Source organism: Barbus barbus, assembly GCF_936440315.1.
Source record: "Barbus barbus genome assembly, chromosome: 11".
NCBI classification, from domain to species: Eukaryota; Metazoa; Chordata; class Actinopteri; order Cypriniformes; family Cyprinidae; genus Barbus; species Barbus barbus.
In genome coordinates, this window is record NC_136739.1 from 17,882,816 (window position 1) to 17,895,774 (window position 12,959).

The 12,959-nt window shown below is 37.9% G+C and overlaps 2 protein-coding genes across 3 annotated transcripts; both read right to left on the minus strand.

The window, feature by feature from the left end:
- Positions 1 to 783: 783 nt before the first annotated feature.
- On the minus strand, positions 784 to 11,485 carry LOC306877326 (COP9 signalosome complex subunit 8). 2 transcript variants are annotated; one of them, XM_079429028.1, is made up of 7 exons: positions 11,159 to 11,485; positions 10,755 to 10,825; positions 10,621 to 10,669; positions 10,407 to 10,539; positions 4,529 to 4,636; positions 4,090 to 4,152; positions 784 to 3,334 (listed from the first exon to the last, which is right to left on the minus strand). In XM_079429028.1, the coding sequence occupies exons 1-7, from the start codon at positions 11,228 to 11,230 to the stop codon at positions 3,255 to 3,257; spliced, it is 576 nt and encodes a 191-aa protein (XP_079285154.1). In that variant the 5' UTR covers positions 11,231 to 11,485; the 3' UTR covers positions 784 to 3,254. The 2 variants fall into 2 exon arrangements, with proteins under 2 accessions (XP_079285154.1, XP_079285153.1); XM_079429027.1 differs by having other exon boundaries at positions 1,363 to 3,334; positions 4,529 to 4,666; positions 11,159 to 11,286.
- On the minus strand, positions 5,056 to 7,530 carry LOC306877045 (tripartite motif-containing protein 54-like). Its single transcript, XM_079428567.1, has one exon. It carries the CDS (start codon positions 7,412 to 7,414, stop codon positions 6,374 to 6,376), a length of 1,041 nt encoding a protein of 346 aa, XP_079284693.1. The 5' UTR covers positions 7,415 to 7,530; the 3' UTR covers positions 5,056 to 6,373.
- Positions 11,486 to 12,959: the final 1,474 nt, after the last annotated feature.

The window sequence follows — 12,959 nt, forward strand, 5'->3', positions numbered from 1 at the left end:
AATGGTGTCTTTATAGCTCTCTAAAGTGTATTAATGTCCCATATCACAAAAATGCTGCAGTAAAACGGTTTCATATGAGGTGTGCATATAGTGTGGGACGTCTCATCTAAGAACTGACCGTTAATTTCTTGTACTTATTATAAATGGTGTCTTTATAGTCCTCAAAATGTAATATTTTCCCATATCTCAAAAATGCTGCAGTAAAATGGTTACATGTGAGGTGTGCATATAGTATGGGACGTCCCATATAAGAACTGACCGTTCATTTCTTGTAGGCTACTTATTAGAAACGGGGTCTTTATAGTCCTCAAAATTTAATAATGTCCCATATTTCAAAAATATGCTGCAGTAAAATGGTTTCATATGAGGTGTGCATATCTGTTTAAGAACTGACCACTCATTCCATCTACTTATTAGAAACGTGGTCGTAAAACCGATTAATGTCCCATATCTCCTTTTCTACGAATTCTTGCAATGAAATGCAGGTAGAAGAATATAGTAGGCCTAATACAGATACAAAGACAGCAATAAATAACACGAATATTAAGCAGCTGATCATAAAACAAACAGAAAAAAACACGAAAAATGTAATTACATCTAAATTCTGGGCGTCTAGAATGAAAAGCGCTATTGAATGAATAAATTCAATCGCGGCTGGCATGACCGTGTTTTTCTGAACTGCGGCTGGCTTGACCTTGCTATTTTAAAACACTACTTCTGTCTCACAAAAGCACACACAGTTTTAATACTTCATAGGTTGGAGAGAAAAAAAAAACTATGACTCATCCACCCACATGGAAACATTTAACCTTCACATGCAGCAGGATTTTTGTTTATTTAAATTCAGTAAATCTATTACTCAGTGTTTTGACAAATAAACCTTCTTCCTCAATGGTTCATAACGCTCTCTATCCATAAACAGAACGACAGCACTGGGGAGATGTTCAGATTTGAGGGATGGCAACACTTACAGTGCTGAATGGAAATATTAAACAGATGCAGAAAATGTGCGACATTACAACTCTGCAGGAGACAAAGCCATATCACCATTTTAAGTAACACACTTTTTCTGTAACAACAGCAGAAAATGCTTAAACATTCTCTACAGATTCATTCCCATACGTTCAGACTTCATATTGTTGAGAGACAAAAATATGACATTCTTTTCAAAGAGGAGAGCTTAAGATATGTTAATGCAAAGGAGGATTCGAAATATGCTCACCTTTACTGCACGTCACCTCTGTGGCATGTAGCATGATGGGATACAGACATAACCCTTAACCCTTGCAAAAGTCGAACTCATTAGGAATGGCCAATAGCACTTTACGAACATCTGTCGAAGAGATAAGATCTGGCTTTTTTAAACCTTCCTCAGGGAGCTTGTTTTATTTGAAAGCAAAGAAAAACACTACCATAACAATGCTGATTTATCATTTGTCAAGGAGAATTCACAAAGCAAGCAAAAAACACCAACTTTAAAAGTTCAGGAGTGGATATCAGTTACATTTGGCCTCACAAATGGCTCAACAGTTTTACACACGGACCCCAGCTGCTCCAGTAAAGCCTGTGTCTGTGACCCCTGACCGCTCCTGATGTCAAAGACTTTAGTTCAGCTGGTCTGCATTTATTACCGTTTGATGTTAGTGTAAGGTCAATGATGATCTCAGATCACAAAACACGTCCTTTGAAGGGCTTTTTGCACTTGATCATACAGCTTAAAATATATGAAATAATATAGAAATATAAAATCAAAGGAAATTAGGCTGGTCCAAGTAATAATTAAAACAAGGTCTGCAGGTTTAACACATTCACCTCTCAGGAGTGCTAGGTTTCAGACTACAAAGAAAGTCCTGCCAGTCTTGGTCACACTGCAATAAAGCATATGGGAAATTCATGCACAACCAAATGAGGCATCTGTCAACATTCCAACATTTTTTGTTTTAGAGAACAGACTAAACTGAAGTGCGCAGGATTATGTTGGAAGTCCAAAGGATTAGAAACAGAGTATCCTTTAAAATATTCAGAAATGAAATATGCCAAGTATAAACATAACGGTTCAGGCACTGAAGTAAAAGTTGAAGGTTTTATGCCAGATAAGGGCAAACAGTGAACTTGCCAAGTGCCAGAGAGCCAACTCTTTTCCAGTGACCTTGGGCAAGATGCTAAACCTGAGGGCACTCAGAAACTTAAACAAGTCCATTACAATAATATCTGCCAAGTCAAAAACCGGATAGGCCCAGGTTGGTGCAACCTCAAAATGTAAAAAGATGAGCAAATGCAATATAGAAGATAAAATTCAAAGACAAGCATGGTAAAATGGATGAGGTTAACATTCTCAGAGTACCATATGTACCCATTCTGTCAGCGCATATGGATCAAACTTTTATTCTCAAGCTGATAGGATGTGTCAGTGGCCAACAGCTGGTATGTTTCCTCTCCTTTTTCAAATCCACTCTGCGTGAGAATCCAAGGAGGCAGTGCAAAACATCTGAACAGCAGACAGACAGAGATGCACTGTCAACAAAACACTTGTCAGACAGTGGAAAACATCTTAAATACAACTGTACACCTCCAAAAATAATCTGCTTTGAGCTGTCGGTTGTTTAAACAATACCTTTGCTAGAAATGACAAGTTTTTTTCCCCAGCTATCATAAACTGAACTATTCCTTCATTGCCAGCTCTGCTTCATAACAGGACTTACATAAGCCTATTATTCTATAACAAAAACAACATAAGAAAACAAAAGAGACTATTGGTTAAATGAATGCATGGTCTCAATAATTGCAAAAAGAAGCCATTTTGACTGATGTGCCAAAATTTATGACAAAAATGTAATTACACATCTGGACAAATGTGGCTGTTCTGATGAGTGATTTTGTCTTAACCATCATGAACCATCATCTTTGTTAATATGAAATTACATAAGGACCCAATTTTGACCTGTAACATCAAAACAGCACAAAAATCCTGAACAATATGTGCATATAGTGAAGTATTTATGCTGAAAAACAATCATTTACAATATTGACAGCAATGTCATACTCCAAAGTAGATGTAAAAGTTTTACAAGTAAAACAATTTGGAAACTTTTCTACATCACTGTGGCTGACAAGTTCAAGAAGCAAAACAAACAAAAGATGGTGGCTCCATCACTGAAGCAGGGCAGATGAATGTGTGTGAAGGGTCCTGGACACCACAGGTCTCAGTATTTGAGAAGTGGTGAGGAAGAGGATGGAAGAGGTTGGAGTGCTTATCAGTTCTCAAGAAAAGCCACGTAGTCGGTAAGTCTGGCCAGCTGTTGTTCATTTGGAACCAGAGAGACTGGGGGCGGATCTGGAGAAAGAGGAAGGAAGGCAGAAGAGAAACATGAGAGAAGGGGGAATTCCTTCAAGTCCTCTACAATCTGCTCTATAACACATAGACATATGAATGTAAACAAAGTTGTGCACAGAACAAGAATATGTGCGCAACAGAGTCCTTTACACATGTAACTACTTATGCAAGTAAGAAAAATGTCATGGCAACTGTGTTGAATTAATAAACATCAGCTGCTTTTAGTGAAAGCTGCAGGTCATCAGTACTGGGAGTCATTTCTCAATCATCAGTTATTTAAATGCATTACAGACATCTGCACTCTCACGAGGCCAGTGTACAAACCCAGATGCTGCTTGTTCCTGTTGCTTTGGAATAAATGTGTCTCATAAAAACAGTTCTCAATGGTTACAGGCGAACACAGAAAAGCTGTGTGCACAAAAACACACAACACAAAGAACAGCATAATTCAGAAAGATGAATATAAGATGACCAAAACGAATTAAATTCTTGTTGTTTACTAAATTAAGGAATCTTTAAGAAACTGAGAGCCAATCAGCAACAAACATGAGAGCAGGATGAAAATGGAGTCTAAATGAAGTCACCAATTCACGTGCTTATGAAAAAAAAAAACCACGCAGAACCGTTAACTCATTGGAACAAGCTCTTTGTACAGAGGAAGAGCCCTGAATGAAACCATATGGAGGAATGAGTCATAGAGTGGGGGGAAAAACATCTGTTCTTATTGGTAATAAGAAGTGAAACAGTGCCTCCACCTGGTTTCTGTGGCATGATCATCCTGGTGTTTGGATCTGCCTGCCACCCATGGCCAACTACACCTTAAAAGAAAGAGAAACAGACATTTATATTACAAAGACAATAGAAGGTTGTTCACATTTATCTCTAAACCAATGCAAGCTGTTTTTGCAGAAGATCAAGAAATCATCACAGCCAAAGTGAATTACTTTTATTCTATTGATGACCAAGCACGTGATTATACTGAAAGAACTGCAGATTTGTTTAAATGTATTTTTTCAAAATATGAAATACTGATTGGAATAGACAGAATAAGCAAAAAAAAATTAAAACAAAAATAAAAATAAGATTGGTTAGTTGGTATAAGAATGATCTGAACGGGAAAGGAAAGGTAGAAAAAAATCCATAAATCCAGTACAAAATATTAATTATTTAATTAATAACAATTGTTTAATGTACCTTTGACCGCCTCTTCTACAGAGTATCCCACGAAGGCAGCAAAGTCCTCTGCACTGATAGAGGTGTAGGCTTGCGCTACTAGCCCATATGCCCTCCTACGGGTGGACTCTATAAGAAACACAAAGTACAAGAGAAAAACTAAAGTATTTTTAAAAAGGTGATAAACATTCATTAATTTCCTTTCATTCTGCAAACTTTGCACCATGGTTGCACACACCCAAGCAAGGACAAGTAAAGAAGGTACTGGTGACAGTGAAAGTAGCATAACAAACCTTAGGAAAGTGCACTAAATCATTTTTTATGTTTCATATCAGTACAAAAGTGGTATTAAACTTTATTCTGACAGCAGTTCACACCAAGTTGGGTAATATATACACATATAATAAATAAATCTGAGGTGTGAAAGACCAGTGATCAAACAAGGGGGTTTCATGAAAGTGTCAGTAAAGATATTGGTTACAATTATTATTATTTTTTATTTTTATTTTTTTCACTTTCTTTTCATAATTTTTTTATTTTTTAAATGTACCACGGTTGCCACAGAAATAAATAAGAAATGTTTCTTGAGCACCAAATCAGCATTTCATATTATGATTTCTGAAGGATCATGTGACACTCAAGACTGGAGTAATGGCTGAAAATTCAGCTTTGCCATAAACTATAATCCAAAATCTATTAAAATTGAAAGCAGTTATTTAAAATCGTAATAATATTTTTAATCATATAAATGCAGCTTTGGTGTCTATTAATGTATTTGTCACTTTTGATTACTGCAACAGACTTCAAGTACTTCAAGAAACAAAGTAATTGTAAGTGACATTATCCATTAACCCAGGGTAACTTAGTTAAATATATTGTTTTGGAAAATTACTTATATGCTCCATTATAGCAAACACAGGAGTATGTTTGAAGGCTAAATAAACAGCAACCGTGTTTAGTAATAGCTACATGTATGCAACACCAGGGAAGTCAGGAGTGACTACAAGCCCGCCATTTGGAAATTCCATACAGACAAGAACATGTTAAACAAGGATGCCCTCTACAGAAAGAAATTCAGATTGACTCAACGTGTGAAATATGTCTGGTCTTAACACCTCACAAGCAACAAATTACATTTGGAGGATTTTTGCATGTTGCTTGTTTATTTTTAGTGCTTGTCAATGCATGCTAGACAACCTGACTCCCAGTTCCTGATTTCTCACTCGCCTTGACCTGCAATCATGAATAGCAAGAGCTGCTGAGCAAGGCAGTGCTGGGGGAGGTGAAAGCAGTGTTCATCTGTCCTATTCTGGTATTCTACCCCCAAGGTCCCCCAGCCATATCTCGCCCTCTTACCTTTTAAAAATAGCATGTGCCTTTAACCAGATAAGAAAGTTGAGGACGAAGAGTGCACAGAGTTTACTTGTAAACAGTAACCTTTGTAGTAATTCCAAGATATTCTGTTTAAACTGCTCCTTAAATTTGTCATTTGCTTTGTACTGTACATCTCATAAAATAAAAATAATTTTAAAATAAATAAACTCATCTCAATACATTTGAACATTTTATTTCATATCAAAGCATTAAGATATTGAACATACAGAACTACATAGCATTGTTGTTACAGTATGTGGTTAAGTAAAACATGAACAAGTAGGAAGATAACTTCTAAACAGCAACATTATAAAAAGTATAAAAATGGCACCTAGTTCTGAAATATTCTTATAATCATATAAGTTGAAATGCTGACACTGCTTAGCAGTGATATCCCAACATTAAACCTTCTTCTTTCTCATTGCTATTGTCCTTGCTTCATCTTCTTGTCCTTCATCACATCCTATTTGCCCTCTATGACACTATTCCCATTCACTCCTCTTCCTGATCTTCAGCATCTTCAAATTCTTCATCATCATCTCCTCCAAAGTCCATCTTGGACAACAAAGTCTCCACTTGTTCTGTATCCAGAGTGAAATGGTCCATTTTTTCAAAGCCTGGCTCAGGCCTTTCTTCAGCCAATGAGCTCTTCGCCACATCCTTTGTCTGAGTGATCAGATTCTTGGAGGCCAGCAGGAAATCTGCAGCACCGCTTTGCTCCAGCGCCTGCACTGCCGTGTCCGTCAACTCTGTGGCTGCCTGAAGACGATCCCCATAACGCCTGGCCAGATTCCTGAGGGCAGCTATCTTCTCATCCTGCTCCTTGCTTATACGTTCCAAGAGGGCATTCTTGCGCTCTTCCAAGGCTGCATACAGGGAATCGAAGCATTCACCAAGCCTTTGCTTGGCACGTTGAGCATTGTCCTGAACAGCTGTGCAGGCCTCCTCCATCTGGTTAAGCAATGCTTGAAGGCGACCATTAACTGCTACAAGAGCATCGATGGCATTACTCAGCTCTCCTTTTTGAGCCTGATAGACACTAGCAAGTGGTGACACCTCACAGTCTTTATGTTGGCCGAAGACCTTACACATGGAGCAAGTGGGAATTTGGTGAGTCACACAGTAGATGTTGATCTTCTCATCCTCGTGCTCTTGGCACATTGGTTCTTTAGAGCTTTTGGGTTTTATCTGCGTTTCTGTGGTGCTGCCACCACCTCCACCTTCCTGCTGCTGTTTGTATATGTCAATTATGTTCTCAACTAGAAGATTTCTCTGAAGTCCATGCACGCCATGACGATCAAGAACCACTTCAAAACGGCAAGTAGGGCACCGGAAGACACCACCAGAGAAACGATAAGGGTTTCGAGAATCATAAAGATCACTAGCACATCCACGACACAGGTTATGCTGACAGGGCAGTATCACCACCGGTTTGGTGAACATGTCCAGACAAATCGGGCAGCTTAGTTGTTTCTCAAGGCTCTCCATAGAGTCAGGAGGCCCCAACAAAGAGGAAGATCGCTGAATGTCCATGTTAATGGTCGCTTTGTAGCCTTTTGCTGTATAACTACAATGGCTGTCTTCACCCAAAAAAAGTTACAAAATAAGCTGTGGCACAGCAGTAAATGATTCCCTGCAGTTGTCAGATCTGTTCTGGGGCAAAGTGGCCCTGGTCTTTATACTACCCTCAGCCAGTGGGTGACATGCCATTCCTCCAACCAATCAGAGAACACATTTCTATCCACTTGTTTTCAAGATTCCTTTTTGGAGAAGCAAAAGCCCCCACCCCTTTAAACCCATGTGTTGTGTCATGATGATAAGGGTAACACCCCTACCCTTTCCTGTACAGTGAGATTTCAATGTTGAAATAATGGAGGGGTGACAAACAAGTTTCATGTCAAGAAAACAAACCCTGTCCGTTACAAAACAATCTCTGAATATTTATTGCTAATTTCTGTCCTGCACAGAATAATTACGATATTTTTCACAAGAAGAAAACATTAACTGTACACTAAGAACTCTACTCTTGACTTGTCACCTTAAATAGATGACCAAATACCGAAAACAACAACAACAAAAAAGAATACACATTTACCTACACCATTCTTTTTTATATTCCTTGTATTCTGAGGATATTATATTTAATTTTGTGGAACAACCCACAAATCACTCGAAATGTTTGATTTTTCAAAATTAATTATTGTTCAAATATTCTTGAGTAATTTGCTGGTAAAAAAACAACAACAACTGTTGATGTCTTAAAACACAGTACATAGGGAACCCATGAACACATGGAAAGGGTTATTTTTAACCTATCCTTGGCTTGGGTGGGTCAGGTGCTGGCACGTGGGGATCAAATGAAGGCTGTGTTTTAGCATGATCCCCGAAGATACTATATTAAATATGGTTAAGAGATTGCAAAAGAACTGTTGCCATCTTACTTTTTAACAAGAAAATTACAAAGTAGTGATAAAGTAACTTAGTTTTTAATTGACCCTGCAAACAGTCATCATTCAAAGGATTCACACTTGGCCTGTGAATATGCTAAGTTAATGCCTGAGCTAAGTTTAGTCCTGAACCACTTCAAATGGAATCTGGGAACAAGATATGTGCCACTGCCCAGGGTAAATGTTCATTTTTTCTTACACATCCATCCACATTCAATAGTGACCACACATTTTGATCCTTGTAAAAGAGAAAGGTAATCACACAGAACCACATATAACATGTCGTGTACAAACTTTACTTCAAAAATCAAACTAAATCTGACAGTAATTAACTTGAAGTAGAGGTTGATTGACAAGAGTTACAAAAACCTGTATTTTCATTCTCTCTCTCCCTTACAAAAAAAAAATCCAATCCAAACAATTTAGCCATGTAGTAAATTATAAAGACAAAAAACACAGGCATGGAAGTGCACAGAACATTCTATCCAGTTACATTGTCTGAATCTGTCTAGGCACAAATACAGGTGCATCTCAGAAAATTAGAATATGGTGAAAAAGTTCATTTTTTCTTGTAACTTATTTCAAGAAGTGAAACTTTCATAGATTTTACATTCATTACATGTAAAGTAAAACAATAGAGCTTACAGCTCATGAAAGTCAAAAATCGGTATCTCAAAATATTAGAATATTTCCTAAGATCAATCAAAAAAAGGATTTGCAAAACAGAAAACTTCAAGTTCTTTACAGTATGTTCATTTATGCACTCAATACTTGGTCGGGGCTCCTTTAGCACAAACTCCAGCATCAGTGAGGTGTGGCATGGAAGCGATCAGTCTGTGGCACTGCTGAGGCACTATTGAGTCTTTAGCTCGTCTGTATTGTTGGATCGACTGTTTCTCATCTTTCTCTTGAAAATATCCCATAGATTCCATATGGAGTTCAGGTCAGGCATGTTGGCTGACCAATCAAGCACAGTAAAATCACGGTCAGCAAAGCACTTGGAAGTGGTTTTGGCAGTGTGGACAGGTGCTAAAGTCCTGCTGGAAAAGGAAATCAGCATCTCCATAAAGTTTGTCAGCAGATGGAAGCATAAAGTGCTCTAAAATCTCCTGGTGGACGGCTGCATTGACTCTGGACTTGATAAAACACAATGGACCAACACCAGCATACGTTACGACACCCCAAATCATCACTGACTGTGGAAACTTCACACTGGACTTCAAGCAACATGGATTCTGTGCCTCTCCACTCTTCCTCCGGACTCCAGACCTTGATTTCCAAATGAAAATGAAAATTTACTTTTACCTGAAAAGAGGAATTTGGACCACTGAGAAACAGTCCAGCTCTTTTTCTCCTTAGCCCAGGTAAGATGCTTCTGACGTTGTTTCTGTTTCACAAGTGGCTTGGTAGCCCTTTTCCTGAAGACGTCTGTGTGTTGTGACTCTTGATGCACTGACTCCAGCTTCAATCCACTCCTTATTAAGCTCTCCCAAGTGTTTGAATCAGTTTTGCTTGACAGTATTTTCAAGCTTGCGGTCATGCCTGTTGCTTGTGCACATTTTCCTACCTAATTTTTTCCTTCCAGTCAACTTTGCATTTAATGCTTTGATACAGCACTCCTTGAACAGCCACCCCTTTCAGTAATGGCCCTCTGTGACTTACCCTCTTTGTGGAGTCAGCAGTGTTCCCCATTATTGTGATTTCAAAGAACAAGTGATACCCAGAATTTATACTCTAGTGATGGTCATTTATTGAAATTCAAATGTAAATATTCTAATATTTTGAGATACTGATTTTTGACTTTCATGAGCTGTAAGCTCTAATCATCAAAATTAAAGTGTTTTACTTTACGTGTAATGAATCTAAAATATATGAAAGTTTCACTTTTTGAAATACGTTACAAGAAAAAATTAACTTTTTCACCATATTCTAATTTTCTGAGATGCCCCATGTAGATCTCTCCTTTACCCCATACTGCCATTTGCTGGAAACACAGCTGTTTGTTTTATATCAACAACTTTATTGTTGGAATACAGAACAAAATACAGCATAAACTCCAAACCACATGATCTCAGTACCTCTTAAAGCTTCCATCACAGGGAGAATGCTTTCAGACCACTGGTAAGCAGCAATAGTTGTGTAGATCCCTGGAAAGTCTCGCTGCCAGATACGCTGTCCTACGGCCCATATAGCAGCCAGCTCTGGGTTTGCCTGTAATTAAAATCTGTATCAGAGACCTGAAATTCATTTTTGCTTTATGTTAGACTAATTGGATCCAAATTTAAAACTCACCGTTTTGATTGCCTGTGGTACCCGTTTCCAAAGGTATCTGGCATTATTCCTGCATAAAGCAAATGCCTGTTATGAGAGAATCAACTGATAATGTAAATATGAATTAACATTAAATATATATGTAACATACTCACATGTCATTGTGCAGGAGATACAGGACTAGTAACTGGGAATACACTTGAGGCGTAGCAATGCCACCAGGAGCCTAGGATACAAGGTAAATGATGAATATTAAATAGATGAATATGACAACTTACATATAAACTGTCAGACAAACATGCCTGTTATACAATAACAGATAACTACGTCCAAGGAAAATTATTACTACACACAAAACTTCATATACACTCACACATAAGTTACATTCCGCAATAAAAACAATAAATTTGTATTTGTTTTATCTTATATTTATGCCTAGAGTTGTCTTTACATGACTAGTGTTGTTCAGCTGACAACCAAGTTACTGTAGCAGTTTACCAGATAACAAACATCCGCGGAATTAAAGCATTAATATATAAATCTCGCCGTCTATTTTTACCTCCAGCTCTTGAGTTTCAAACTGCAACAGCAGCTTTTCATCAAATTCAGCCATCATGACAGACACGGGCATCTTTTACAAGAGCTTCATATGCTAACGGCTAAGGAAAACAAACCCGCTGCTGCTCTGACTCCTCACTGACACCTGCTGGACTGGAGAGCAAAGACGCCACTACACACTCCTAGATCCTGGAATAGTTGACCTTACCTATTATTTTGGATGTTATAGCTGGAAAACACAAATTTGGGGAAGTACTGGAGACTAGTTTGAATCCTATTTAGCACGGAAGTTAAAGAGTTGCTCTTTCAGAGACCCATTTGAGTATTCTGTTAAAGCAGTACGGGACAGATTAGAGGCAGCAGCTCTGTGAACTGCTCTTCTCAGAACAGCATAATATTGTTGACTTGATTGACTGTTCTGATATTGCTGGCCAGCTGCTCACCAGGTTTATGTCTAGTGAGAAGAGCATGTCTACAGATCTCTCTCGCTGTCTATAATCCACCTTTCATAGCACTGTATTTAGAAACACGTCTCCTAAATCAGATCCTTACTGTGACATCTATGCTTACACATGGAGAAGTTTGGAAATTTAAGACTTTCTGAAATCGCACAAAATTAAAATAGGTTGTATTGTGAGTGTGATACAAAATTTACAATTTATTAGAACACTTTGTTTTGTTGCTCCACTCTAGTAGATTCCACTGTGGGTTTGCAGTGTAAATGCTCACGCCAGTCTTATAAACATTTAGATCAACTTACAGTTGGACCTGTCTATATTTAGATGTAACCACCGAGAACAACAACAGATGCGCCACATATGCAAATTATTACAGTCTCAGGCTGAGTGTGGAAGGGGAAACCCCCACTGAAAGTCGTATCAAACCATGTCAGACGACATTGTATTAGATTACCCTGTTGAATCAGAATTTGTTAAGGCTCTTAAAGAAGCACAAAGTAAGGCGGACTCTACATGTCTACAGACCCTTCTCACAGAGGCAAGCAAAGAAAATCCAAATATCATCATAGAGTTGTCAAATGATGATTGGATGAAAGACCCTGATGTTGCGCTCCCCCCAGCTGTACTGCTGGGTAAGTACAACACAAACATGCCTTGGTTGATGCTGGAAAATGTATGATTAAATGCACACTGTTGAAGTTTTACTAGAGTTTGGTTTTCACACTTACAGTGGGGGAAAAAAGTTATTTGATCCCCTGCTGTTTTTTTTTTTACTGTTTATTGAATTTTATTCTGTGGAACAGTAGTACAAAACAAAAATCAGCTGTACAAATTTAGAACCCACCTCAACCCATCTCACCCCCTGGTAGACTTAAAAAATAAATAAATTAATTAATTAATTAATTAAAATAAAATAAAATAAAATAAATAATAATAATAAAAAATATATAAATTAATATTAATAGATAAACAAATAACAATACAATATTTTTTACAAAGATTTTAGCAAAGAAGCCAACATTAAAAGCTGAATGCCATGAATTAACAGTTTTCACATTAGATCCATGTATACGAGAAGTAGAGCGTTCCATTGAGATAATGTCCAACAAATACACAGTCCAGGTTCGTCTGTTCATTGTGTGAGGAGGATTCCAACGGTTGACCAGCTATTTTTTTGCTGCTGTGAGAGCAGCTAACAGTAAATATCTTTGTTGAATGGACAAGGTGAAGTCCCAAAAGTCATTCATGAAAAAATGGCGCAGAGTCAAACATATCTCAGTACCCAACAAATATGATAGGTCCAGTGAGAGCTGAGTCCAAAAAGGGGAGAGAGAGGGACACTGC